The sequence below is a fragment of the Trachemys scripta genome, chromosome 4, assembly GCF_013100865.1.
Source record: "Trachemys scripta elegans isolate TJP31775 chromosome 4, CAS_Tse_1.0, whole genome shotgun sequence".
Taxonomy (NCBI): Eukaryota; Metazoa; Chordata; order Testudines; family Emydidae; genus Trachemys; species Trachemys scripta.
The window spans coordinates 41,759,137-41,786,880 of NC_048301.1; the positions used below are offsets into that span (position 1 = coordinate 41,759,137).

Here is a 27,744-nt window from a genome sequence, read left to right on the forward strand (position 1 = left end):
GTCAGTGTGTGTGAGGGAGCGAGGGGGGGTCCGGGGGCCGGAGAGGGTGAGAGAAAGGGACGCGGCGAGCACAGGGCTCCGGCTGCGCGCTGGGGGATACCGCCACCAGAGTCCCTAAGAGAGGGGCAAGGCAGGGCTGCCCCAGGCTCTTACCTGGATCCCCGCGGAGAGGGATGTGCAGCCCGGCAGTCGCTTAATTGCGCCCAGCCCCGAGTCAGCAGCCAATGGAGCCAAGCGGCAGCGAATAACACCCCCCCGCGCCCGCCGAGGGGATGTGAGCTAAGGGGAGCGCGTGGATGGTGCATGCCCGCAACAAGTGCCGAGCCCGCGCCTGCCCGGCCCCGGGGGGCTGCCCTGTCCTGCCTGCCTGACACGTGCGCCGCAGGTCGCTGGTCCAGGGGACCTGCCTCTGGAGCTGCCAGGCTGCCCCGCGGCACAGTTGAGCTTCAGCGTCGCTGCTGTTGTTCCTGGCAGAGCGCTTCGTGCGGAGGCCCCCTCCCCTGCCCTGGTCTGCCTGGAGCCCTGGCTCAGCGGGTCCTGCTTGGACACATGGAGAAGGATCCCGGCTCGCCGAGGCACAGAGCCTGTTTCTCCTTCCTAAGTGTTGCCAGCGCTTCCTGGAAGTCCTGAATCGATCACAGCGCAGTGAGTTCATGCACCTTCTTGCCAAGCCTCAGTCTACAGGATCTGGGGAGGCTGCACCGAAAGCCCTGCCTGGTCTCCCTAGCCCACTTGCGCTTCCTCTGGGGTCTCTCTCCGTTGTGGCCCCCTCTTTACTCTCGCACATGAAGATGCACTTGCAACGGGCTCTGGTGGTCCTCTGCCTGCTGAGCTTTGCCACCGTCAGCCTCTCGCTCTCCTCTTGCACCACCCTAGACCTTGACCACATCAAGAAGAAGAGGGTGGAGGCCATTAGGGGACAGATCCTGAGCAAATTGAGGCTCACGAGCCCCCCTGAGATGGTGGGACCAGCTCATGTGCCCTACCAGATCCTGGCCCTGTATAACAGCACCCGGGAGCTGCTGGAGGAGATGGAGGAGGAGAAGGAGGAGACCTGCGCTCAGGACAGTCTCGAATCTGCATACTATGCCAAGGAGATCCACAAATTTGACATGATCCAGGGTCTCCCCGAGCACAGTAAGTTCCCTGTCATCCTCTGCTCCTGTGCCTGGCTTTCAGGGCATCATTTTGGAAGGGATCCAAGGCTGGGCAGGAGGCACGCACTGCTTGAAGCTGAGAGGCAAGGCTGCCTATGGGCTTCCTAGACACGGGAGGAAAAGGGCGGGGGTGGGGTAAGGGGAAGAAGGAAAGGACACCCAAGCCTTTGGGTTGGGACAGAGGAGTGGGAACACAGGAAGAATACTCAGGACTTCCATCAGGAAGGGACAAAGTTTCCTGGTGGGGGCATTCACAGACCCTGATGGTCATTCCAAGCTAGGAGGCAGATTTCTGGACAATTGTGGCCACGTCTGCTTTGGCCTGAATCACCTCTAGAAAAGAGAAAAGTGGTGGTCCTAGGAAACTCCTTTTTGTTGCTTTTTTCAGGTGATTGAGCCACACCACCTTGGCTGTAAAGTGTGTGCTTGACAATGCATAGGTGTGGGTTTGTATGCATGTACATATGGGCATGCAGATGTCTGTACAAAGGTGAATGTGTGGACACAGGCCTATTTGTATGTGTGTACACACTATATGATACATTGTCAGTCTACATCTGCATATATGTTATATCTATGGGTGCACACGTGCATTTGTGCAAGTAGGTATGAGTACCACCAGTGTGTGTGTGTCTGAGATAGGTATCTACATTTCTTATTAGTGAGATGAGTACTTGTGTGTTTCAGGCCTGTGTGAGGATGGAGTGACATATGAGATGTTTGTTTCTGTGTCTTGCAGTATACCTGAGTGGGTGTGAGATGTGCGCATCTTTGTGTGTGTTTGTACATGCTTGGGAAGAGTCAAAGCGTTGGAATGTACAGTGTTTCTTGGCGTGTGTATTTGCTCATATGGGAAGTTGAGATCTGTATGTTTTTGCATGTCTTTGAACATATATGTTCAGTAAATGTGACTCGTGTTTACAACAAAGATTTTCAAAGCGCAGTACGAGGGAAGGAAGTTTGGCTAATGCTGAGAGACTGCACAGACAGAAACCCTCAGTCTGAGGGCAGATAGAATTCTGGGAACAGCCTCATGCCCCCTTCCTACCACTAGGTGTCCTCTTGGGCTCTGAAATTACTGCTTATTGGGATGGGGGCAGTAAGTGTGTGTATTGCGGGACTGCAGAAAGTCAATGGACAGGGGGGTTGGGGGGGGCTGTGTCCCAGAAAGCGCGTGTAGGGGAGTTTGGAGAGAAGCAGTGTGTGTGCGTGCGTGGGGAACGGGACAAGACGGGGTCCGAAAAAAACAAAGATTAATTTTTAAAACATGATTTATTATTTTTTTAAAAAGGCCAAGCGCTAGCTGGAGAGCAGCGCCGCAGCAGGTGGAGGAGTTCGAGCATTGGCAACAGGGCAGGCAAGGGATGGGCTTTTCAGTGTCTTGGAATAACATCAGCCCAGACTCTAGCCAGGGAATAGCAAGCCCAGCCAATGTCTGAAGCCCTGAGAAGCGAGGAGAGAACAGAGAGGAGAGTAGAGGAGAAAGAAGAAAGGAAAGGAAAAAGATGAGGGGGGGGGGAGAGGAGGAAAAAGTTTGAGGCTTGTAGGCTGAATTTACCCCCAAGGACTAGTAGCAGAAATCTAAGAGTGTCTTGCATGTGGACAACAGAGTCCCAGGCATCAGGCCAAATTAATCTGTGGCAAAACTCTGCTGACTTCAGTGGTTACAGCAGTGATGGATTTGACCCATTCACTCTGTGCAGTGTGGTCAGATGCAGAGAAGACAGAGATAGGGGTGCTGAGGAAGGCAGACAGACATGGAGAAGATGCTGAGGAGACAGAAAGGAGGTGCTGAGGAGAGACCGAAACTGAGGAGATGTAACTGCTGAGGAGATTCAGCCACTGAGGGAAGACAGAGGAGATGCTGAGGAAATTCAGATATTCCGGACACACATATAATAAGACACTGCATGCATGCATAGGAGACCCAGATGTTGAGGAAATGCTGAGCAGATGCAGACACTGAGGGGATGCTGAGGAGACAGATAATGAACAGAGGATCACATAGATGCTGAGTAGGTGCAGGGCAGATACCAAAGTAGAAGCTGAGGAGATGCAGATGCAGAGGAGATCCCAATGGGACACAGACACCAAGGAGACACTGAAAAACAGATGTTGAGCAAGTGCAGAGCAGACATTGAGCTGACACAGATGCAGACAGTAACCAGATTCAGGTGCAGATACAGAGACCTAGAGACTGAGCAGACACAACCCTCAGCAGATTGCAGATTCGGAAGCTGAGCGGATGTAGGCACTGAGCAATCCATTCAGTCAGTGCTGGCGATTCCCCAGTTCTGGAAGACAATGGAGGACATGCCGTCATGTCACAATGCAGGCTGTTCCCTGATGCTGTAGTATTACATTGGGGATGCTGTTTTTGTGCCAGAGGTTCCTGGCACTGTTGTACTGGAGGAGCTGCGTCTCAGTGGTGGCAGTTTCAGATTGCAGCCATATTGCCAGATTTACGTTACTCTTACCATGATGAAGTGGAATAAGGGATACAATGGGGTAATGCAACTAATTTTATTTAATCTCTAGCAGACTGTATGCCATATGGTTATATGATTAGCTATCTTCTCAGGAGACACCAGGACTCAAGGAGCAGGGAAAACTGCAAGGCAGGAAGAAGGGCTGTTAGCCACTTATTACAATATTTATGTCTTACTAGAATAACATTAATGGTGCTCTGCAAATACGTCGGTAGGCCAGGTCCCTACCCTGAGCTGCTTACAGTCAAAATCAGATAGATACACTATAGACAATATGTTTTGGGCATGAAAATGGTGTCAGATAGCACCACAGTGGAGCACAGCAGGGTAAGGTGAGGTGAAAGAAGAGGGTTTGGATGCTATCTCTAGAGGGGTAGAAGGAGGATGGTTGGTACCAGGAAAGAAGGAGCCTGTTCAAATGCAGGAGCAATGTGAGAAAAGATAATAGGAGTGTGACGGTGCGGGACTCACCCCTGTGGCGCCTCCTGCTGGTCGTCTCAGGGAATTAGCTCTACCAGCCTTGGAACGCCCTCTACGGGCCAGCATCCCGCTGCCACTGGCCCCTGTGTCCCTCCCAGGACCCAGTGCCCCTTGTCTTTGGGGTGCTGCCCCCTGGCAATACCCCCACAGTCTCAGGGTCTCCCCACCCAGGGGAACCCCCAACCCTCTATCCCCACCTTGCCTCAGTCATGGGCTACTGCCAGTCACCATCTAGCTCCCACTCACTGGGGCAGACTGCAGTGTAAAAGCCACTCATCATAGGCAAGGGGGGTTTGGACCTGCTGCCTTTGCCTACCCATGGGCTGCCCCCTGTAACCCCAGTACCTATATGACCTTCCACTAGGACACAGCCTGGGGAGTTTCCAGGCTGGAGCTCCCCAGTTCCCTTGGCCTTCCCCTAGCCCTGCTCCACTCCAGGTATCTTCTCTCAGCTCCCTGCAGCCAGGTCCCTCCCTCTCAAAGCTAGAGAGAGTCAATCTATCCTTCTGGCCCACTGCCCTCTTATAGGGCCAGCTGTGGCCTGATTGGGCTGTGGTCCCAGCTGTGGCTGCTTCCCCCAATCAGCCTAGCTTTTCCTTCCCTGTCACAGCCCTCTCCCTGGGCTGTTTTAAGCCTTTTAAGGCAGAAGTGGGTGACCACCCCGCTACAAGGAGGCTGCAGGCTGGCATTTGAGGTGCATTGGCACATCTTGGCAGGGGGAAAGCAGGAATGGAAGAGCAGGGGGTGGTGCAGGCCAGGACTGAGGTGCATTAGAAGGGGTGAAGGGGAAAGTTGCCACTATCTGCCAGACTCTTTTTAATCACAGAATCATAGAAATGTAGGGCTGGAAGGGACCTCAAGAGGTTATAGAGCCCAGTCCCCTGTGCTGGCGAAGGACCAAGTCAACCTAGACCATCTCTGACAGGTGTTTGTCCAACCTGTTCTTAAAAACCTCCAATGAGGGGGATTCTACAACCTCCTGCAGAAGCCTATTCCAGAGTTTAACTACTACTATCTAACCTAAATCTCCCTTGCTTCAGATTAAGTGCATTACTTTTTGTCCTATCTTCAGTGGACATGGAGAACAATTGATTCCCCTCCTATTTATAACAACCCTTAACCTATTTGCAGGCTGTTATCGCCCCCCCCCCCCCCCCCGGTCTTCTTTTCTCAAGACTAAATATGTCCAGTTCTTTCAACCTTTCCTCATGGGTCAGGTTTTCTAAACCTCTTATAATTTTTGTTGCTCTCCTCGGGACACTCTTCAGTTGTCTGTATCTTTCCTAAAGAGTGGCACCCAGAATTGGATACAGCACTGGCTCAGCTGGAGTTCTAAGTAGAGCGGGACAACTACCTCCCATGTCTTACATACAACACTCCTGTTAATACACCCCAGAAAGATATTAGGCTTTTTTACAACTGTATCACATTGTTGACTCATATTCAATTTGAGATGTACTGCTGAAAAGGATCTGGGCGTGTAAGCATCTAGCCAGTTATGCCCATTTTATAGCTGTGCATTTAATTTTTCCTTCCTAAGTGTGGTACTTTGTACTTATTTTTACTGCATTTAATCTTGTTGATTTCAGATCAATTCTCCAATTTGTCAAGGCTGTTTTGAATTCTAATCCTGTCCTCCAAAGTGCTTGCAACCCCACCCAACTTGTTGTCACCTGCATATTTTATAAGCAGACTCTCCACTCCATCATCCAAGTCATTCATGACAATATTGAATAGTACCAGACCCAGGACTGACCCCTGTGGGACTCCGCTAGATTTGTTCTCCCAGTCTGATAGTGAACCATTGATAACCGCTCTTTGAGTACAGTCTTTCAACCAGTTGTGCACCCACCTTAGTCTTTTTATCTGGACCACATTTCCCTAGTTTGCTTATGAGTGTGTCATGTGGGAGTGTATCAAAAGACTTATTAAAATCAAGATATATCATGTCTACTGGTTCCCCACATCCACTAGGCCAGTAAACCTGTCAAAGGAAATTAGATGTCTGGCATGATTTGATGACAAATCCATGCTGGCTATTCCTTGAAACCCTATTATCCTATAGGTGGCTATAAATTGATTAATCATTTATTCCGGTATTCTTCCAGGTATTAAAATCAGGCTGACAGGTCTATAATTCCCTGGGTCCTCTTTGTTCCCCCTTTTACTGTGTTTGCCTTTTTCCAGTCCTCTGGGCTCTCACCCATCCTCCAGGAGTTCTCAAAGATAATTACTAACGGTTCTGAGATTGCTTCAGCTAGTTCCTTAAGTACCTTAGGTTGAATTTCATCATGCCCTGCCCACTTTAATACATCTAACTTATCTAAATATTCTTTAACCTGTGCTTTCCCTATTTCTTAACATATTTTCCCCCCTTGTTGTTAATATTAATTGTGTTAAGTACTTGGTCACCTTTTCACTTTTTAGTGAAGACTGAAGCAAAATAGACATAAACACCTCAGCCCTCTTGATGTCATCAGTTATTAGCCTTCCTTCCCTTTTAAACAGAGGACCTACACTTTCCTTTGTCTTTTTCTTGCTCCTATTGCATTCAGAAAGCCTCTTGTTTCCTTTTATATCCCTTGCTAGGTGTAACTCATTTTGTGCCTTAGCCTTTCTGATTTTTCTCCATACATGCTTGTGCTATTCTTTTGTACTCCTCCTTAGCAATCCATCCATGTTTCCACTTTTTGTAGGATTCCTTTTTTGATTTTCAGGTCATTAAAGAGCTCCTGATGGATCCATACTGGCCTCTTACTATTCTTCCTATCTTTCCTTTGAATCAGGATAGTTTGCTGTTGTGCAATCACTAATACATTCCAAGAACTTATTGGAAATGTTGTGTTTTGCCATACTACTCTTCCAACAGATGTCTAGATAGTTAAAGTCCCCCATCACTACCAGGTGTCTTATTCTGCTAATCTCTTATTTTGATTAGCACTAAAATTATTTAACCTTCCCCATCCAGATCCAGAATGCCCAGCTCATGACTGAACACTGGGTTTAAAGTGCTATTTGAACTGAATTCCTGGGACTGGCCAGTGTCTGTCCTGGGGAGAGACATCTTGGGAACTGAGCTGCCACGGGAGACGTGTCAAATTCAGTCCTGGTTTAAGCAGCCACATCCCCACTGAAGTCAGTGGAGTTTAATCCACTTACACCAGGGTTGAATTTGGCCCTATGTCTTCAAAAGTGGCTAATGTTCAACTGTCCCCTGACTCTGTCATTCTCAGGTGGTGATCTCAGAGCAAGTTCTGAGCCATAAGCCAGGCTTACTCCAGTGATCTTAGGGGCTGATACAGACAAGTCTCACACATGTACACATACCCATGCTCAAAACTTCCCTAATGCCAAACCTTCAGCTGAACAACTCAGTGGCTTGGAGACCTCATCCTTCTCCAGGACACCAACTTGACAATGAGGAAAGCTGAGGAGGGAGCTTGCAGCAGGTCAAACCTGGTCATGTTGGAAAAGCAGGCTTCTGGCCCTATCCATGATAAGAGCTGTTCAGTCACTTGAGGGAATGCTCTTTCTGCTGTGCTACCCAGGGCACTAGCGCACAGCAGGGGAAGGTGGCCATTGCTCAAGGAAGGTCTCACTTCCCTAGAGAGCAGAGGGTTCTGTCCTATGTAATCAGCAAAACCCTCCAAAACACAGGCCGTTTGTATTTGGGCAAACGGCAGTCCCTGTTCCCATGCCATTCCCAGCCTTGCAAGCAGTACATGGGGGAAGAGCTGAATACCATTGGCTTAAAAGAGTCTCCTAATTTATTTCTAAAGGGACAGTGGTGCCACTACAGTCCTCTCCCCAGCCCTGCCCACTTGTGCCATCCAAACCAAGCAGCCTGTAGGGCAGTGGTTTTCAAACTGCCGGTTGCGACGCAGTACTGGGTCACGGAATGTAAGGGCCGTTAAAAGTCCCGTTGGCAGCGCTGCCTGGCTAAGCCAGGCTGGTCCCTACTTGTTCTGACACCGCGCTGCGCCTCGGAAGGGGCCAGCAGCAGGTCCAGCTCCTAGGTGGGGGGGGGGGGCACGGGGCTCTGTGCACTGCCCCCGCCCCAAGCACTTGCATGCCTCCATCTAGGAGCCGGACCTGCTGCTGGCTGCTCCTGGGGCACAACACGATCCACGGTGCCAGGACAGGCAGGAAGGCTGCCTTAGCACCCCTGCTGTGCCACTGACCAGGCGGTGCCCGAGGTAAGCCCACGCCCCAACCCTGCACCCCAATTTCCTGCCCCAGCCCTGAGCCCCCCAAACCGAGCTCCTTCCTGCACCCCAAACCCCTCATCCCTGGCCTCACCCCAGAACCTCCACCCCCAGCCCAGAGCCCTAACCCACTCCCACACCCCAACCCCCTGCCCCAGCCCAGAGCCCCTCCTACACCCCAAGCCCCTCATCCCCAGCTCTGTTGGGTCACAGGTATCAACCATTTTCTTCAACTGGGTCACCAGAAAAAGTTTGAAAACCACGGCTGTAGGGAGCCCCCAAACCACTATTATCCCCTTGTCAGAGCCCAGCCCGCACTCAGAGCCATATGCCACAATTAATAATGGGCAAGTGTGAGTCGCCCACTTCTCACATCCAAGGCAAGCAGCCTATTCTGAAGACCAGAAGAGAGAGACAACCAGAGAGACCAATAGTTACCTGGGGAAAGTAGGAGAGACAGATGTAGGAGGCATGAAGCCTTTTGTGTTTTCCTTCACATACATAGTTGGCTGGATTCAGCGTATAGGCTACCTGTATCTGCCCTGCACTGTACTGCACAGATGGGATTTCAAGGGGACGGTCACAGGGAATATGGGGTGAGGGAGCAGCAGCCAAAGATAATCAAATATCCTGCTGCCACACTCCCAACTCCTGGGTGTGTCTGGAAGCTCTGCTATATTAGAGTGGGGGTGGTGAGAGAGATGAGATTCATTAAAGAAGAGAAGGATGCCATTGTCTCTCCAAAGCACATAAATTTGGAGACAAAAACCTACAAGAACCAACCTTAAAAGAATAATCAGAATAATCCCCTTCTGCCCATCCAAGTCCCTCTACTCCAGGAATCCAGGGTCTCCTGAGATTCAGGTGACTCAGACCTAGCTACGTTTTGAGCGCTGACTGGATGGTCTCAGAGAGAAGGACTCATATCTGCCAGCGAGTGACCTTGCTTGGCCTCATGTCACAAAACAGAGGCCATCTTGGGAGACGGGTGCAGTTATATCAAACACACTGGGTCCTTTGGCCAACTGTCCCTCCACGTCCAAAGCCCTCAACTGCAGGAGACCCACAAGTCTCAATCCTCTCCCTCATATTATTCAACATCTATATGAGCCATTGGCGGAGCTGGTAAGGCAACATGGGCAGAAGTGCCATCAGACAATACCCAGATCCACCTCTCCTTTGTATCAAACAAACAGCACCATCTCCCACCTCATTTAGAGCCTCCCTGAAATTAGCGCTTGGATAAGAGCAGCTGGCTAATAGTGACTCAGGCAAAGCTGAGGTTACATTGGTTGGAAGAAGGAAGCACTTTAAGAACTTGTCTTCTGTATCGCATCCTCTACTATCGAAGGCATCTGCTTTCAGATTGTTGAGTCAGCCCACAGCCCTGAGCTCTTTTGGGCTTCTTGGTGCTACTGGACACCCAAATATGCAATGGTGGCAAAAAATGCTCCATTCAGTGATGAATGGCCATCAGCGTGCACTCCACACTATCAGACACAGACCTGGCCACAGACCATATCCATGCATTCATGATCTCCAGGCTCAGTTACTGCAACTCACATGATCCACAAATGAAGCACCAGACTCTGGAACAGGTGTAGCTGGTTCCAAGCGCCTGTCTGCTTAGGTAGATCCCTGCGCTGGTGTCCGATCAAGCCCAGAGTCCAGTTTGAAGTCTCTGTCCTGATATTCAAACTCCCTCTCCGCACCTCTGGTGGTACTGGCTCTAACTTCCTGAGAGGTCGATCACCTCTTCCTCTGTGACCAGGACCTCCAGTGACAGCTCCATCCCACCAGATCAATGAAACAGGCAACCAATGGGCAAGGCTAATGAGTGTTGGAGACAGAGTTGGGAGTTGGTCCCTGACTACCACAAGAGACAAGACTGAGCATGGACCTGACTGCATTCAGAATGAAACACAGAACTCATCAGCTTAGCTTTCTCTCAACAAAGCCTTTTTTGTACAGCACACTCATAGTAAACGGAAACAACTATAAACACGCTATTTCTCTTACATGCTGAAAAGAAAAGAAAGATTATTTCTACCAGTAAATACTTGGGAAGTGCTCAGATAACATGGTGACGAGGGCTAAAAAGAAAGATTAGACAGACAGAAAGAAGAGGATGTGATGATAGCAGGAGAGGGATAAGGTATAAAAACAATAGCCTTTCTCTAGTACTTTTTAGCCAAGGATCTCAGGGTCTGTTATACACATTAATTAACTAAGCCTTAACTGCACTGCACATAGGGTAAAGTATGTACATGGATATAGGAAGCACTTCACCCACCACTGACAGGCAGCTACTTGTGGAATGGAAGGTCCACCTGGCTAATAATGACTAGCAACACTACAAAAGAGTTTAGGACAGGAAGTGAAGTGGAAGACAGTATCCACCTGGAACCACAGAGTGGTCCTAGGGGCAGAATGGAATTGCCCAAGTTATGCCTCTTCCAGGAGGATGCCCTAGGACTGTTAATGAGCATATGGGCCAACACCTTGATTTAATGTGTCATTGGAGATACTGCACCTTTCTGTGGAGTGATACTAAGAACTCATGGTTTGCTACAAGAACCTACCTGCCCATTTCCACAGCATGGCTCAGCATGTCCTCTGTCTGCCGCTGAGATGCGGGTATGAGCAGTCCTGTCTGCTGTTGCTGTAAGGATCTGAGCCATATCTGCGATAATCACCCATTATGCACCAAGCATCAGTCTCCTGGATGGAAACAATGCATCAGATAAATCCTGCTTGACAGGGAAGTTGTTCCAACCATGGTCCCAAAGAAGCCAATGGCAAAACTCCCAAGCAAGTTCATGGGAGCAGCATTTTGTCTTACACCTTGGCTTGGCTGGAAGGCCAGAGCATTCAGGGGGTGAATCCCCATGAACTCTTGCACTTCTGCTCTCTGAGTCTGGGTGTAAATCAAGAGAAGGGCCTTTGTCTTCACTGGAGTGACTATGGATTAAACCAATGGCATGCTGAACAGAATTTGGCCCTGGGAACTTGTGGTGGGAGCTTATGTCCATTTGTGGATAGGTTTGTCATCTCTCCAAGGTGCTGGTTTGACACTAGCCCTTCTCTTCAGAGCCTGCTGACCTGTTTCCTTTGGAAGCTGACAGTGCTGTGAAGAGAAGTGTCTGAGACCAGGGTGTTATTTCAGGATTAACAGGGCTTCCTGTCTGTTCGTCACATGCTGGGACTGTAGCAGGAACATGGGATAGTTCTTTTCTTAAGACCAACACAAATGTCACATCAAATGACACAATAGAGCAGTGCTTAGGGCCCCACTGAGGGCCCATTCACTATGCTGGGTCTGCAGCATGTGAGAAGCTGCACGCTCTATGCAGTTAGCAGTAAACCAGCACATGGGGGCAGAGAGGAGCAGGGACTGAAGGGGTCAGGGTGATGCTGGTTTTAGAGGTGGAAGTCATGAGGGCTGTTCTGTACCCAGGATGAAGGTGAAGCATGAGTTCAGTGAGCTGCACTCCCAGTTATGGCTGGGCAGTTCTGTAAGCCTAGGGCACAGGAGGAATCAGGGCAGAGGAAAGGGGAGGGGGAGAACAGAGGCAATAGAATATGTTAGGTGAGGTGAGGCTCATTCTGTGGGGCCTCTCTTCTGTCTCATGCCACATCCATTATCCAGACCCCTCCCCTCCCTTCCTGTTGGGTATCTGGGGTCCGAATACTTTCTCCCAGCAGGCTGCCTCATTCTGTTATTTCCAGTCCCTTTGTCTAATCTCTCTAGGTCCCTTGGGATTATTTCTCTGTCCTTGCTGGTGTCTGCAGCTAGTATCAGATGTCAGTCCTTCATCCAGTCCATCAATGAAGATTACCTTAATGCCAAGCCCTACAGTACCCACTAGACAACACCCCCAAAGTCCCCTCCTTGCCTCATGCTTTGTGGCCTCTGGCCAGTTTTCATTCCAGGAGACAGCGCCATACCCAAATAGTTTTTTTCTAAGGAGAATTTTGTGAAACTAAGATTCAAAGACAACTAGACCAGGTCCTGTGCTCAGAAATGGTGATGTAAATCCAGAGGTACTCGCTTGCCTTTAGTGGGGTGGGACTCATGTACATGAAGCCTTGTCTACTCCAGAAAAATGCTGTTCAACTCCCCTGATGGCAGCAACAGTGAGAGCGTTAGTGCAGATAAGGATTGCATGGCCACTGGCATTTTAAACCTGTGTGAATTATACCTGCCCTGAGCTGGGCTAGATGACGTGGAATAAAAAATGCTGGTGACTGGTCTACCTGGGGCCCTCTATTGCTGTGGCTGGTTAAGCTGAAACAACGGTAGCATCATTGGGAAAATTTTGCAGAAAAATCCCTGGTTTAGAACAGGTTTGGGTGGAGAATTTGCCCCCATCTGTTTTCTTCAGCCAGGACAGTCAGATTGCAGTGTAAACGTGGCAGAAGTTTGAATGGAAGACTGTGTTCAGAATGCCCCTTGCCAATCCACTGCTGCTCACAGGGTTAGCTGTCTGTTCTGCGCAGGCCCTCCTACTCTGGCCCTTGGCTCTCAGCCTCCCTCTCTGTCTCCTAGATGAGTTGGGCATCTGCCCCAAGAGCATCACCTCCAACGTGTTCCGTTTCAACGTGTCCTCAGCAGAGAAGAACAGCACCAGTCTGTTCCGGGCTGAGTTCCGGGTGCTGCGAGTGCCCAACCCGAGCTCCAAACGCAGCGAGCAGCGCATCGAGCTCTTCCAGGTGAGTGGCTCTACCCCACCTCCATGCACTAGGGGGCAGGATGAGGGGGCAGCTTGGCTGCAGCTCTCAGGGCTAAACAGAACTAGGGTGTGCAAAGGCAGGGGGACAGGAAGGGGCTAAAACCCTCTTAATTTCCCCAGCACAGGCAGTCACCTCAGCCTGACCTTTTCAGGTTCTTCTCTCCCCTGGGACTTTGCTGTCTCTTTCCTGCTCACTCATTCTCAGATACCCTGGGTATCCTGGCATGGGGCCCTTTCCTAGAGGTTCCCATCTGCTGCAGTATTCCAGTGTTCCATGGCTCTCTGGAGTTACACCCCTATTTATTGTACTTACATGGCCCCCATCACCACAGCATCTGAGAACTTCACAATTTTTAATGAATTTATCCTCACAAGACCCCTGTGAGGCAGGTAAGTGCTATTATCCTCATTTTACAGATGGAACTGAGGCACAGAGCGACTAAGGGGCATGCCCAAGGTCACACAGGATGTTGGTGAGAGCAGGAATTGAACCCGGCTCTCCTACAGCCCAGGCTAGCACTCCCTCAACCCTCCCCTGCCATTGGGACACAGCAGGAGAAGGTCTGGCCAGTCCTCTAAGAGCAGGATGCTTTGTAAAGGCCCCGTGCTAATGCTCCAGTTTGTGCCTAGAGAGTGGGTATCACTCTCACCTGTGACAGAGTATTCCTGAAGGAAAGATGGGGCCATTCCCAGTTTGTCCCTCCCTGGCACACTCCTCCTGGATTAGTTCATAACAAACCTAACCCTTGTGGGGAAACAGAGAATGTGTGGTGCCTCTGCTCCCCAGCCACGCTGCACTGGCTGATTCCCTTTGTGTCTCCTCCCAACACAGATCCTCCGGCCTGATGAACACATAGCAAAGCAGCGCTATCTCAGTGGCAGGAATGTGCAAACGAGGGGCTCTGCAGAGTGGCTGTCCTTCGATGTCACTGAGACTGTGCGTGAGTGGCTCCTGCGCAGAGGTAGGGATCTTGCTGTCTCACAGGGGCCTGGGTGGAGGGTCTGGTTCGCTCGGGGAGCCACCAGTCCCATTCCTTCAGATAACATACAGAGGAAAACCTCATCTCCCTCTAGCAAAGGGTAGTTTCCTCAGTCCGAGGCAGTGAGGTTCCACCAAAAGCAGTTCTGCCCAGTTTGAGACAAGACTACCCACAAGGAGCTGCCCTGCTGTGCCTCCTCCATACTCCTTTAGCTACCTAGCCCTCCCTGGAGTTCCCACTCTCTACAGGATATGATAGCTGCAAATTTTCCTACTCTTCAAGAGGCTGAGCTCCCTTTGAACTGCAAACAATGTGGTGGGACCAAGAATCCTGATTCTCATGCCAGGTGTAAAGATGAGGGAATACCAGAGGCTTTTAGTCTAATGCATTTGTCTGACACATCTAGCTAGCTAGAGGCCACAGTATTACAGTGTACAAAGAGTTGTGACTGAGAACATATTAATAGTTTTGCCTCTGCTACCATTCAGCAGAGCCAGCAAACAGTTATGGGGTAACTCTCAGTACTCCTCATAGTTGGATCACAGGTACCATGAGTCAGAGCTGGATTACCCTCACAGCTGGAACCTGGCTGTCACTGAAAGCTGGAATGCAGGCACTTGGCATGAAGCCAGTCTCGGGAAGGATGAGCCGTGAGTTTGTTGGCTCCTCCTATTTTAAAGCAGTCCAACTTCTGTCCTTAATGGCCTGAGTTCAGTGCCTGTATCACACTTAGCTTTGGGCAGTCCTGCTGGCTGATAGTGTGCAATGCAAGTGGTCACAATGTGGATGGTGCTTAGATATCAAGGTGACAGGTACCTTAGAAATACCATAGACAGACAGCCATTTCCATTCATACCAAGACATAGAACAGAAGCTTCTGTAAGAATCTTGTATCAACAGATTCCTGCTACCATGAGAACCTCTCTTGTGAGCACACAGTATGGCAGGTCTCAGGAAGTTTTTGTTAATATGAAGAAACACATTACCTCAGGAAAATCTGTGTGACTTAGATGGAAAATCAACAAAAACAGGAGGCTGCAGCTGCTGTGCTGATCAGGGCTGGGCAAACAAGGGCATGGCTGTTGGTACAAGTGAAGCCTTCTCATTCTCTTTTTTAAGATGACAGCTGGTCTCCACCTTCCATGTCATCCAGCAGCCCTTGAGCTGAACCCAGATCCTAGGAGCTATGGGGTTTCTGGCCTCCCTGGGACTCTCTTCATAAGTTGGAGGACAGTTCACATAGCTAGAATGTGTTTCTCATGGGGTCACCTCTTCCTCTGCAGAGTCCAACCTGGGTCTGGAGATCAGCATCCATTGTCCATGTCACACCTTTCAGCCCAATGGGGACATCTTGGAAAACTTTAACGAGGTGCTGGAGGTCAAGTTCAAAGGTGACAAGGGGCAAGGGTTGGGGGAACCTTATGGGAGAGGGGAGCATGGAGCAGCTGCAGAAGAACTGAATCTCAAGCTTGATCTGAATGTTGAGTATTTTACACCCAGGGAACTCCATGTGCATGTAGTGATAATAGATATGTGCTTGCATGTGGATTGTTTCACTGCATGAATTCTGTGTTTAGATGAGTGTGTGTGCCAGTAAGTGCATGAGTGTATATAATGTGTGTGCATGGATGGATGTGTGCAGAAAGGGGTAATTTTGTGTTGTAATCTCTCTCTGGGAAATTTGACTCTGCTGCATTCTCAGATTTCTTGTGAGATCTGTTTTTCACTCTGGGTTCCAGATAGGGTGGCTGAAGCACCAGGAGTTGGACATCCTGCCTGAGGTGGCACAGAGAGACAGTGGCTTGGCTGAGTTAAGAACTAGGAATCTCTTGGCTCTGAGCCTTGGGCTGTAGCCACTAGCCCCCACCAGCTAGATTTCTGAGGCTATTTCTGCAGAGTGCCAGTGATCTGACATTGTTAAACCATTCATCTTTCTGCCTGTCCTGGGACTGAAGCCAACAGAGAAGGGGACTGATTAACAGCCTGACCAGCAGTTTGCAAATAGTAAAACAAGTGGCCCACAAGCCTCTATTTCAGGCCAGTGGCAACCAAATTCATGCTGGCCAAGTAAGGGTCCAGTTTGGGAGCAGTTTGGGAAGAAGTCCAGGAGGGAATGTAACGGGGAGATTGAGTCCCCTTCTCCCTAGATTAGGAGTGGGAGCAAGCAGGGCTTTGGAGCAGAGCCCGGAGCTGGAGCATGGAGCAGCTCTGGAGCAGTGGATCTGCAGGTTTTTGCCTGGAGCTGGAGCGGAGCCGGAGCACAGCTCCAAAGCCCTGGGAGCAAGCATTACACAGTCCTGTCCAGGTCGCTGAAAGGTCTTTTGGGGTCTTTCTCCACATCTTCCTTGGTCCATACACTACCCATTTCTGCTTTGAGGCTAACCCTTTACGGGGGGGTGCCTTTTTCTGTCCTCAGGCATCGACAGTGAGGATGACCATGGGCGAGGGGACTTGGGGCGGCTGAAGAAGCAGAAGGGCCTTCACAACCCCCACCTGATTTTGATGATGTTACCCCCACATCGGCTTGAGAGTCCAGCTCTGGGAGGCTACAGGAAGAAACGAGCTCTAGACACCAATTACTGCTTCCGGTAAGCAAGGACCCCACCTACCCCTGACGTTATCCTTCCCCCTCAGTCAAGCAGCAGCAGGATCACCAGTTCTGGGACAAGTACTATAGTTTTTTCTGCCAGGTGGCATGGAAACACCTGGAAGCTTCCAGCCCATTGGAAACTCCTGGGATGAGCAGGTCCTCTGAGCTGTTTGTGAATCAGTGTTCTCCCCAGGGCTCTTTTAAGGGCAGAGCTGTGCTTGGCCATCCCAGGACAAGAGCTCAGTGGTGTTTGGAGTCCTAGGAGAAACTAACACAGATCGGAAAAGCGGTCCCGCTATTGCAGCTGAGCTGCTAGCCAGCGAGTGTGACTATAGGGACTTGAACTGCCTCCTGTAGGACACATTTGAGCTATCAGTCTGAGCTGGAACTTGCCATGTCATCCAACCAAGGCTGGGGCTTGCTGAACATTGTGTGCCTGCTCTTGGGCATTATGGTTTGTTTCTGATGTTCCACTTCTGCTTTTAAAAGGAATTTTCATATGAATCCAGGCTCTTTCCCTCTCCCTTCCCCACATCTTGATGGGGGTGTCCCCTGGTGGTAGAAGTTGAGCACTGCCATATTTGCAGACTTCCCTCTCTCTTGCTACTCCCAGCTCTGTTTGTTGTAGCCAAGCAGCATGGTCACCCAAAACTCAGTTTCTCCCAGAGGCACTTGCCAGTAGCACCGGGCCTAGTCATGCAGTCAGAGCTGGCACTGGAGATAATAGCTCCTTCTGCTCAAAAGACTGTATCCTTCAATGGGGCATGAAGCCATTGAGCCATGTAGGGGAGGGGCAGAAGCTCCCATCTCTCCTATGTCCTTGGATTCACTTTGTGCCAATGTTTTGTGTCAGGAACATGGAGGAGAACTGCTGTGTGCGTCCTCTCTACATCGACTTCCGACAGGACCTGGGTTGGAAATGGGTTCATGAGCCCAAGGGCTACTTCGCCAACTTCTGTTCAGGCCCTTGCCCATACCTCCGCAGCGCAGACACAACCCACAGCACGGTACGACAGGCATTTGATACTGACAGGGGCTTCTAATGGCGGTGGCTGCTTGTGGCTTGCAGCTGTAACCTCCTCGGGGTTGAACTATTTCACTCTCCAAAGTGACATAGGGGCAAGCAAGGCCAGTGCCAGGAAACCTCAGGGTGCTGCAGGCAATGGTGGGGGTGGTTCAGGTGGGGGCACTCTTCCTTTGGAGTCAGTTCTGAGCCCATGCCCCAGCCCATTGCTCAGGAGCTTTGTGTGGCTATCAAATGACATTTCAAACAGCCGTGCTGACCACCTGTGGGCATTAAAGATCCCCGGGTACATTTCTTTGGCAGCAGAGGGGGTGTGTGTGTAATGGATGGGGTGTTAATCCAAATGCTCGGGTCAAGTTTCAACTCCAGTAATTACATTCTGCTTCCTAAGCTCCTCCTGCAGTTTCCACTGGATATAGAATTCTTCTGCATTTTCTGTTGTAAACTGTCACCGAACACTGCTGGGCACTTGTAAACAGCTGCTGCCTAATACCCCAGTGATGGGTGAAGTGAATGCTCTGCATTCCAGTGGTGGGTGAAGTGATTCTGTGTGTAGATGATCTCTGTGAGCTGAGGGGTGAAAACATTAGGACTATATATTCCCCCCCCACTGTGTGTTGTGGAGAGGAGCAAATTCATAAAAAAGCTGTGATAGTTGCATGGAGCAGGAGAAAGTGGTTACATGGGAAATTTCCCTCTCTGCAGAGGCAGCTTTCCTCACTGCAGGACACCTGCATGACCCATGGGCCACCTGGAGAAAAGGCCTAGGGCTGTGGGAGAAGTCCACTAAGCAGGATGATCCACATATAAAATCTGCAGAAGGCTAATGCCTCTAGGGCCTTGGCTACACTTACCAGCTAGTTCGACGGTTGGAAATCGAAGTTCTGGGTTCGACTTATCGCGTCTAGTCTGGACGTGATAAGTCGAACCCGGAAGTGCTTGCCGTCGACTGCGGTACTCCAGCTCGGCGAGAGGAGTACCGCGGAGTCGACGGGGGAGCCTGCCTGCCGCGTGTGGACCAAGGTAAGTTCGAACTAAGGTACTTCGACTTCAGCTACGTTATTCACGTAGCTGAAGTTGCGTACCTTAGTTCGAATTGGGGGGGGTAGTGTAGACCAAGCCTAGGTCACTAGTGGATTACCCTTCTAGGTAATCCACTCATGATGACCCTAGGACATGGTCAGTCCTTGACAGGAACATCACCTTGGGACTGGCCAGAGTCCTAAAGGTTAAATATCTACAAGGAAAGGGAGACATGCTGGGGCTGTGTGCATGAAGATGGTGCAGACATGCTGGGGCTGTGTGCATGAAGATGGTGCAGACTTAGCGGCAAAGACTCCAGCGTCCTGCTGAGCCTGCAAAAGGGAACAAAAAAAATAGGAATGCAGGGGTTGCTCCCGCCTAGGGAAGGGAAATGGCAGCAGGACAGAGAGAAGGCAGAATTGCTCACTAGCTACTTTGCTTCAAACTTCATTAAAAATGCCACTGGTAACAGGATACTCAATGCAATGATAGCTAAGTGGGTAAGGGAGGGATCTCAGGAAGCAGGTTAAAACTGTTGTGCTGACTTGAGCATATGCACATCAGCAAGGCCTGACTGCGCTGAAGGGCTAGCAGCAGTGGGAGTACTAGAACCAAGGAAATGACTAGAGAACAAATGCTGGAAGCAGGGTAAAGAGTGGGTGGGACCAATGGCTCCATGGGGATGGGATCTCCTTCCCAGGGCACAGGAAAAGAGCAAGTGTGTGTGGAGGGGGACACGTTCTGTTAGGCGGCTTTCTGGAAGTCTGTGGGGCTGAATCAGTGTAAATGTAAGGGGAATTTGGGCTGGTTCATATTTTTGAAGGAACAAGGAAAAAGCAGGAAATTAGTGAGCAACAAGATTAATTATAAAACCTTGGTCAGCTATTAGAAGGGTGCTCTAGTCAGGCAGTTTGTCAGCAGTGCCTAGGGGCAAATACTGTGAGAAACAGAAGATTCCTCACAAATAATCACTTTGAACCAACTTCACTTCTCTCTCAAGGGGTGTGCAGCATTTCAGGGAGGGGGACGTCCCAGAGGGAAGCTAAAGAAATGGGGATTAGATAGATCTATATAATAAAATAGGATGTTTCCAGAGCACTGTACAACCCCAAGGATCACAAGGCACTTAGACCAAGGATGGGCAAACTTTTTGGCCCAAGGGCCACATCTGGGTATGGAAATTGTATGGCAGACCAGGAATGCTCTGAAATTGGGGGTTGGGGTGTGGGGTCTCGGGTGGGGCCAGAAATGAGGAATTCAGGGTGTGGGAGGGGACTCCGGGCTGGGGCAGGGGGTTGGGATGTGGGCTCGGCTGGGCATGCGGGCTCTGGGGTTGGGGGTGCAGAAGGGTTCTCTGGGCTGGGACTGAGGGGTTTGGAGGGTGGGAGAGGGATCAAGGCTGAGGCAGGGGGTTGAGGCACAGGAGGGGGTCAGGGATGCAGGCTCCAGGCAGCGCTTACCTCAAGCAGCCCCCAGAAGCAGCGGCATGTCACACCTCCAGCTCTTACCCAGAGACATGGCCAGGCGGCTCTGCATGCTGCCCCATCCGCAGGTGCCACCCCTGCAGCTCCCATTGGCTGTGGTTCCAATGGGAACTGTGGGGAGCTGTGCTTGGGGCGGGGGCAGTGTGCGGAGCCCCCTGGCTGCCCCTACACGTAGGAACCAGAGGGGGGACATGCCGCTGCTTCTGGGAGCCATGCGGAGCCACGACACGCACAGAGCAGGATAAACCCCCGACCCTGCTCCCCGGCTGGAGTGCCAGAGCAGGGCAAGCCCTGGACCCCTCTCCCTGGCGGGAGCTCTAGGGCCAGATTAAAACATCTGAAGGGCCGGATGTGGCCCCCGGGCCATCTCTGACTTAGACTATGGGCCAAACTTTCCTTTAATTTAAAATAGGGCCAACTCCAGTGCAGTCAATGGGACCGGACTGGGGCAGGTGAGATCAGATTTTCACCTTATAAATGTAGAAGTCACCCACCACTGAAATGCAGCCACCTCTGAGAAGAAACATGGCAACTGCTATAAAACAGTTACGTGACTAGAGTGAATAATCATCAGTGGTTCAGGGCCAGCTGGGAGGAGGAATCCAGTGGGGTCCCAGAGGACTCTGTTCTGGCGCCAATACTATATTGTAATGACTTGGAGGATGGAGTGGAGCAAGCTCATCAGATGGTTCAAAGCTGGGAGGGAATCATGGATACTTGAGAAGGCTGGATTAAATCCAGTACTATCTGGAGAAGTTGGCTGAAATCAACAACACTGATTTTTTCAACTGCTTTTTATGGAGCTCAGCACAACATGGCCCCAGGCTAGTTACACCCTGCTTTGTTAAAAGAATACATTTTGACACCATCAACCATGCCAATGCCCAGCTGAGAAGAGGGGTTAGTTGTTACTCAGGCTGCATTTGCGCTCCGTAGACCACTCGCTTTGATTATCAGAGCAAATGGACGTGGCAATAAATAATAAAGGCTCATTCAAGGCTGGGAAGATTAGAAACTTTCAAAGATAGGCCCTATTTTGGGTCAAACCTACTGGAGACTGTCCCTGCTAGTCAGTAAGTACTATAGTGTTGAGTGACATAAATGCCTAGAGACCACCTCTGCTGATCCCACTGGAGTGGAAAAGCATCACATGGTAGCCCCAGTAGCCTCAGGCATCTCCAACCTAGTTCCTACATGTGTTTTGTTTCTGCAGGTGCTGGGCCTGTATTACACGCTGAATCCAGAGGCGTCTGCCTCGCCCTGCTGTGTCCCCCAGGACCTGGAGCCCCTCACCATCCTGTACTATGTTGGGAGGACCCCCAAAGTGGAGCAGCTCTCCAACATGGTGGTGAAATCCTGCAAGTGCAGCTGAAAGGCACCCAGCCTTACCCAACGCTGAGAGAGAAACTGTTACCACCTACTCTCCGGCTCCCAGTGTAACATGAAGGGAACAAGGGGGCCAGAGACCTGAACACACTAAGGCCTGGGCTTCTAACCCTGCAGTTCAGGACATATCACCCACTTTGTGGATCCCTTTTGGAACATTTCTCTGTCTTGGTGGCTCCATGTACTTCTCTCTGAGAGTCACTTTGGTGATGTGAAGACCACACTCTTCAGAATGGCTGGACATTTGGTGGGGAAGAGAGGGGCACTGAATGGAGAAACTGCACAATGTTTGGAGGCAGGGGATAGCTGAGAATGGGAAGCAGGAGAGCGTGATGAACGTGTTGGAAAGGGGGACGGGAGGCTGGACAGTCCTTCCTGTTCTGGTTCCAGCTATCCTAGGACCCCAGCCCTCCCTCTGTCCTGAAGAATCAGGATTTCTTTATGAAGGAACAAACAAGTTTTCTTAAAAAAATAAAGTTCACCAAGAAGGGGATCTGAGAGACACACCCAGGCTCTTGCTGCCTCAGAGCTGGGATGTAGGAGTCCCACAACTTTTACTGTATCCTGCAAATCACAAAGGTCCATTCTGTAGCTCCTGAGTACTGAGGTCTAAATCCAAATCACAAGCCCCACATTCAAGCTGCTCAGGATGGGCTGATCTGAGAAGAAAAGGGAAGGGTGTGCTAACTCCATTCACAGAAGGCTTGATGTCTCCATTTCCTTGCCATGCAGCTCCTCTCCCCTCCTGGAGGTCCTGCTAGATGGTTTTTGTGTCAGTGCAGGCACCGTTGCTCCTGTGGGTACCTAGATTTGGACCCATCCAGTCTTGGGTTGTTCCCCCAAAGGACCCTGTGTTTGTTGTGGTGTGTGAGGTGCCTTAGGGAATTCTGCATCGCTCCTGCACAAGGACCTAGCCCAGGTCTCACCTGCCAAGGTTTAAAAAAATATTAATCTCAAAACCATTGTAAAAAAATAAATATTTTGGGGGGAAATGGAATTTTTTGACCAGAGGCAATATTTGCTGAAGGGGGTAGAGATTTTATCGTATCAGAATTCTGTTCTAGCTGCAACATAGGCTAGGGTGACTGCGAGATCTGCCCCCCACTCAGAACCACTTGTCCTATTCTCACTAGGAACACAGAGCACTACGGCTAGCTAGAGACTCGCAAGAGGAGATCATGCCAGAAAGCTCCTCTTCCTCCCATTGCCAAATAAAACACTCAGCCTGAAGGCCAGGTCAAGATCCATGCACTCCACCCAAATGGTACCAGTTCTGTATGTGCCACATCCCACCTAGGCCCTCTGATATGCAATCACCTCCACTAGGTGCCGTCAGGCAGACACAACCTCCCTGTCAATTGAACAACAACAACAAAAAAATGGATAGAGTCCAACACATGGGGCAATGCACTTATAGATAGCCTGCCATAGTGTACACTACAGTCACCGTGGCTTAACTACTTCACACATTCAGTTGGATAGGCTCTTGTTTGCAGTCTGCCAAGTGAGAAAACAAGTAGAGTTACAGTCTGTCACAAATGGGCACATAGACATATATCGTTTTCCAAACATGGACTTGCACACACATAAATACCAAAGAAATTGTCCCATAGACACATTCAGACAGCTTCAGTTTGCCAAACCTAGCCACTCTGTTCTACTGTACAGTCTCAGACACCTGCCCAAGGCAAGATATAGCACCCACCGCTCTCCTCACCTACAGTCCCCCCAAAGAGAGGACATGGTATTCCAGATATAAGATACACTATCTCCTGCACTTGGACACTTCTAGAAAGAGTGGGACCCATAGATAGACCCACTCCAATAGCATCATGCACACACAGACTCTCTGATTCGGACAGCCGAAGTCACTCCTAGTCAGGTTCTTAAGACCACAGGACATGTTGCCCCATCCCCAACAACTCAGTGCAAAATGATGCTTGGCTGGTAGCCTATACTCACCTGCAACCAGGCTTCTGCATGAGCCTCTTCTCCTTTAGGTTTAGTTCTTCCATCAGGTCCCAGTTTGATCCTCCTCCTTCAAAATGCAGGCAGCTGATGCTCACCTCATTGTGGTACTGCCCCAACACACAATTCCAAGCATTTTAATGAGACATGAAAAAAATCTAGATGGTTAGCTGGCAACTAGTGGTTGGATGCCCTTTTGGCCTGCAGTGAAGGAACACCGGCTCTGATAAAAGGGCCCTTCCCACTCACTGCCTAACTTTATCCCTTTCATTTTTCTTCAGGTCTCCTTGACCTGTAGTCACTTGTGATGAAACTAGTAGCTCTGCCCAGCCTTGCAGCACGCACTTATTACTGAGTGTGCTGGTGCTTTCCCCACTGAAAGACGAGTGAGGGAGTACACTGTGACTACAATAATGTGCTGATGGATATGCTGTAAATACCTGGTTAGATAGATGGGGGAATCCAGATGCCAGCTGGCAAAGGAATCCCTTCTAATCTCTTAGCAGCAACCCCCTGGGAGGTTTTGATTTACAAGTTGGAGCCTGCTCTCTGGTTATCACTCCTCTTTGGCCTTGGGATTGGCCCTGCTGCCCATTCAATTGAAGGGCTCCCTTTCTCTTAAAAAAAAAGGGAGGCTACAAAGGGCGGAACTAGAGCACAAAGCCTTCTAATACTTGACACTTACAGCACTTCACAAACATTCACTAATTAATGCTGGCAAATGGAGAAGTGTAAGGCTCAGAGAGGGGAAATGACTTGCCCAACGCCACAGAGGGTGCTAGTGGCAGAGAAAGAATTAGAATTTAGGAGTTCCCGGCTCTCAGTCTGGCCCACAGTCCACTAGACCCTCACCTCTCCGCCTCCTATCTGGGGAGCTGCTTCCTGGACTGGCAGGCTGAGTCAAGAGTGGCATGAATGACTTAGTGGTTAAATCACAGGCCTGGGAGTGTGACAAACTGGCTTGTATTCTGCCACTGATTTGCTGTGCAATCAAAGGCAAGTCATCTTCCCTCTCTGGGACTCAGCTTCCCTGTCTGTAAATGGGGATTGAGGAGATGTCTTACAGGACTGTTTGGTTACAGATCAGCTGTCAGATAACCCAGCAGCACTTTGGTTAATGGCAGGTTGAATAGATTCCTGAGCCCAGTACCAAGAGCAGGTTGTTTCAGAACATTGGGGCTGGGGAAGGAGGGCAAAGGCAGAAAGCTGTTCCCCGTGTGGTCTGCTACAATGGGGAAAGCAAGTGTGGACTGTAGGAAAGCAGATGGAAGCAGTGGCTCCTCACTATCTGTACTGAATACACACCTGATAACTCCCCTACCAGGAGCAAACCTAGGTAGGCTCAAATGATACCAACATAATCACTTATCTCAATATAGTAGACTCTGCACTCAGAAGCATACAAGAGAGGAAGAAAGGAGTATTCTGCACTGCCATATGGGAGACCACTGGTATGATTATATGTGGCAGCTCCTTGTTTCTCAGGTTGGGAGTGCTCTACAGTAGCATGCAAGAGACCTAGGTCTGAATCTCAGTACCATGCAACTCTGGTTGCAATGTTCTCCACTGTTAAGACAGAGGAACTACATAACTTATTGCACTAGTAGAAGGCACTCAGCTACTATGGCAATGAGTTTGATATAAGAACCATTACAGAATAAAATGCTGTCCCAGACCCTTGCTCTCTGTGCTGACTGTGCTCTCCACTGGCCCTAGCTATTCAACAGGCACATGGGAAACCAGTGGACCATCCCCACCCCCAGTGTGAATTGGAGTGTGCTGCTTCCCCTATTCTGGTTTCCTGACAACAGATTTCAGTGCACAAAGGAAATGAGATTACCTAAAAGAAAAAAGGAATAAGGGGCATACACCATTCACACAAACCTTTGTCTGTTTAACTGAAAACAGTATCAGCTTTGCTCCAACTCACTAAGTTTCAGAGCTCTCTCACTTTTCTCTGTGTTGCACTTGACGTCTTCCAGTCTTCAAGTTCATAAATCCCTTTCTGTACTTTCTGGCTGCCACTAAACTGTCTTGTGTCTGCCTGAGGTACTCATCCCATCAGAGGCAGAGAATAAAGGGGGCCTCCAGCCATCACTTGGACTGCAGACCAAAACAGCCATGGCCTCCCAGGGCAGTTCACTGTTGTCAATGGTTTGTGATGACAGATTTTGATAGTGGAGCTGGGTTCTCAATGCAGGACAGATTCCATAGCACTGGGAGAGCTGGAGACAATTCTGGGGTCGGTTTCACTGTACAGAAAAGGTTCCTCACTTATTAAAAGGATATCTGCAACATGTAGCTCCTGGAATCTGTATTAAGGGGCTCACCTCTCTCCATCACCGCTCCACAGGTGATGTCAGGCAGAAGGATGGCTCAGAAAAGTTCAAGAGGTCACTGCTGCTAGTGCACATGGAGCCCATGAGGGTGACATCCTCAGTCCACACACAATGCAGAACAACAGTAACTGAGAAGGCACCTAGCTGACAAGAGCTCAAGGAACCCATATTAATAATCTTTACATAGCAGCACCAATTCGACAAATTAGGGAGGGGAAAACATACTCCTTGACTCAAAAAAACATGTTAGAATTTGAAATTGGAGCCCTTAGAATGGGTTACCCAAAAGGTGAATAAAATGAGTCACTAACATGCACCCTATGATGCTTAGTAAAGGAGCAGCTGGGCTTCCAGGTGGCTGCTTTGCAAATCTCTTCTATAGTATCCATTCCACTTTCTCTCCTGGAAGCAACCTGGGAGCCCTTGCCCAATGAACTTTTACAAAGGACCCCTTCTCAGAGTGATGCTTCAAGAACAGGGGAACAAATCCATGGAGAAGTCAATACTTCACAAGCTGCTTTGCATTTCTGTGCTGCTACAGAACCCACAGAAGGAATCAGCTAATCTGAAACACTTTTGTCTTTTCTAGGTAAAATGTGAGAGGCTTCAGCTCATGCTGCATGAATGTAGGATCCTTTCTTTGTCACATCCTGAGTTGCTCTGAAGGAAAGGAGACAAGGGACACCTTTTGCTCAGCATGAAAGCTGGGATTTGTCTTGGGAATGCAGCTGAGCACAGGAAGAAAGGCAGCAAATTAAAAATGGCATCAAATGGTTGTGATTTCTCCTAATCTTCTAGCTGATGGAATTGCAATTGAAAATGCCACCTGTGTCCACAGATTTAAAAGGAGGATGGCACTGTATTCTGGACCACCTTGGGCTCCTCCAGGGAGGTGGATTACATGGAATTTGGACTTCAGTTGCTTGGCTGCTTTTAGAACACTCCTAGAGGATGTTGCACAGGGAAGGTGGCACTAGATCCAAGAGAACAAAACACAGCAGCCAGGTCCTTTCAGGTACTAGGGCTTTTCTTTAGGCTGCACTGGAAAAAATATTTTAAAATCAGGTATTTAGCACCCAGAGAAGGAACTAACTGTATTAGAAACTCATAAGGAGAAAACTTTTCAGACTAGGTTGTACTTGCCATTGGTTGCTTGTGTTAGAGACTTAAGAAGGACATTGATGTCTGAGTCAGGGAGAACTTGGCACTTCACGGTCAGTCTCACAAGATATATCCATAAGAAAATAATGTTCTTATCATCGTGAATCAGTTCCTATTGATTATGAAACGAAGAGTCCAGGGCTTGGCTAAGGACAGTTGCACACACAGGCTGTTCCATGGTTAACCTGGAATTATGAGAATCCACTTCATCTTGTCCTTTTGTACTTTTCTCAGCATCTGGGGAATGAAGGGGAAAGGAGGGAAGGTTCACAGCAGGCTGCAATTTCAGGGAACAAAGAATGTGTCTATCCCTAGTGCAAGAGGCCCCTATATCTGCGGCAGAACAGAGGCACTTTACAGCTGTGGGTTGTGGCAAACGTGTATTATTAGAATTTCCCACATCCTGCACATCTGGTGAAATACTTGTGGATTGAAGCTCCATTCCCTGTGATGTATGCTGAAACTCCGAGCCAAACTGCTATTATGCTGACTTTCTCAGCTATGTGGACTGCAGTGAATGTCACAAGATTCTCTTCTGCCCACTTCAGAGTGGGTAGGAGAAGGACTACAATGTTTCCCCGCCCCCATACATGTGGTAAAACACCACCACAGTATTGTCTAAATGGACTGATGCAAAAAGTGTAACATAGAATGGCTTGTGATGCAGAAGTAGCAGGTGAACTGCTTTCATTTCCAGTCTGCTCCTATGAAGATGCTTCTGGTTC

At 49.6% G+C, this 27,744-nt stretch overlaps 1 protein-coding gene and 1 long non-coding RNA gene across 2 annotated transcripts; one reads left to right on the forward strand and one right to left on the reverse strand.

Annotated features, from left to right (window-relative positions):
• TGFB3 (transforming growth factor beta 3) lies at positions 1-22,548 on the forward strand. Its single transcript, XM_034768487.1, has 7 exons — positions 1-1,137; positions 12,881-13,044; positions 13,897-14,026; positions 15,328-15,435; positions 16,461-16,632; positions 17,488-17,641; positions 21,379-22,548. Exons 1-7 carry the CDS (start codon positions 654-656, stop codon positions 21,535-21,537), a joined length of 1,371 nt encoding a protein of 456 aa, XP_034624378.1. The 5' UTR covers positions 1-653; the 3' UTR covers positions 21,538-22,548.
• Positions 2,411-27,744, reverse strand: LOC117876377. The gene is made up of 3 exons (XR_004645486.1): positions 23,514-27,744; positions 10,914-11,052; positions 2,411-3,768 (listed from the first exon to the last, which is right to left on the reverse strand). It is a non-coding gene; the product is annotated as an uncharacterized LOC117876377 (long non-coding RNA).

Coding starts and splice junctions, on each gene's coding strand:
- TGFB3 (XM_034768487.1), top strand. CDS start 654: ATGCACCTTCTTGCCAAGCCTCAGTCTACAGGATCTGGGGAGGCTGCA. Junction 13,045..13,896: donor AGCGCATCGAGCTCTTCCAG/GTGAGTGGCTCT, acceptor CTCCCAACACAG/ATCCTCCGGCCTGATGAACA. Junction 17,642..21,378: donor CAGACACAACCCACAGCACG/GTACGACAGGCA, acceptor TTGTTTCTGCAG/GTGCTGGGCCTGTATTACAC.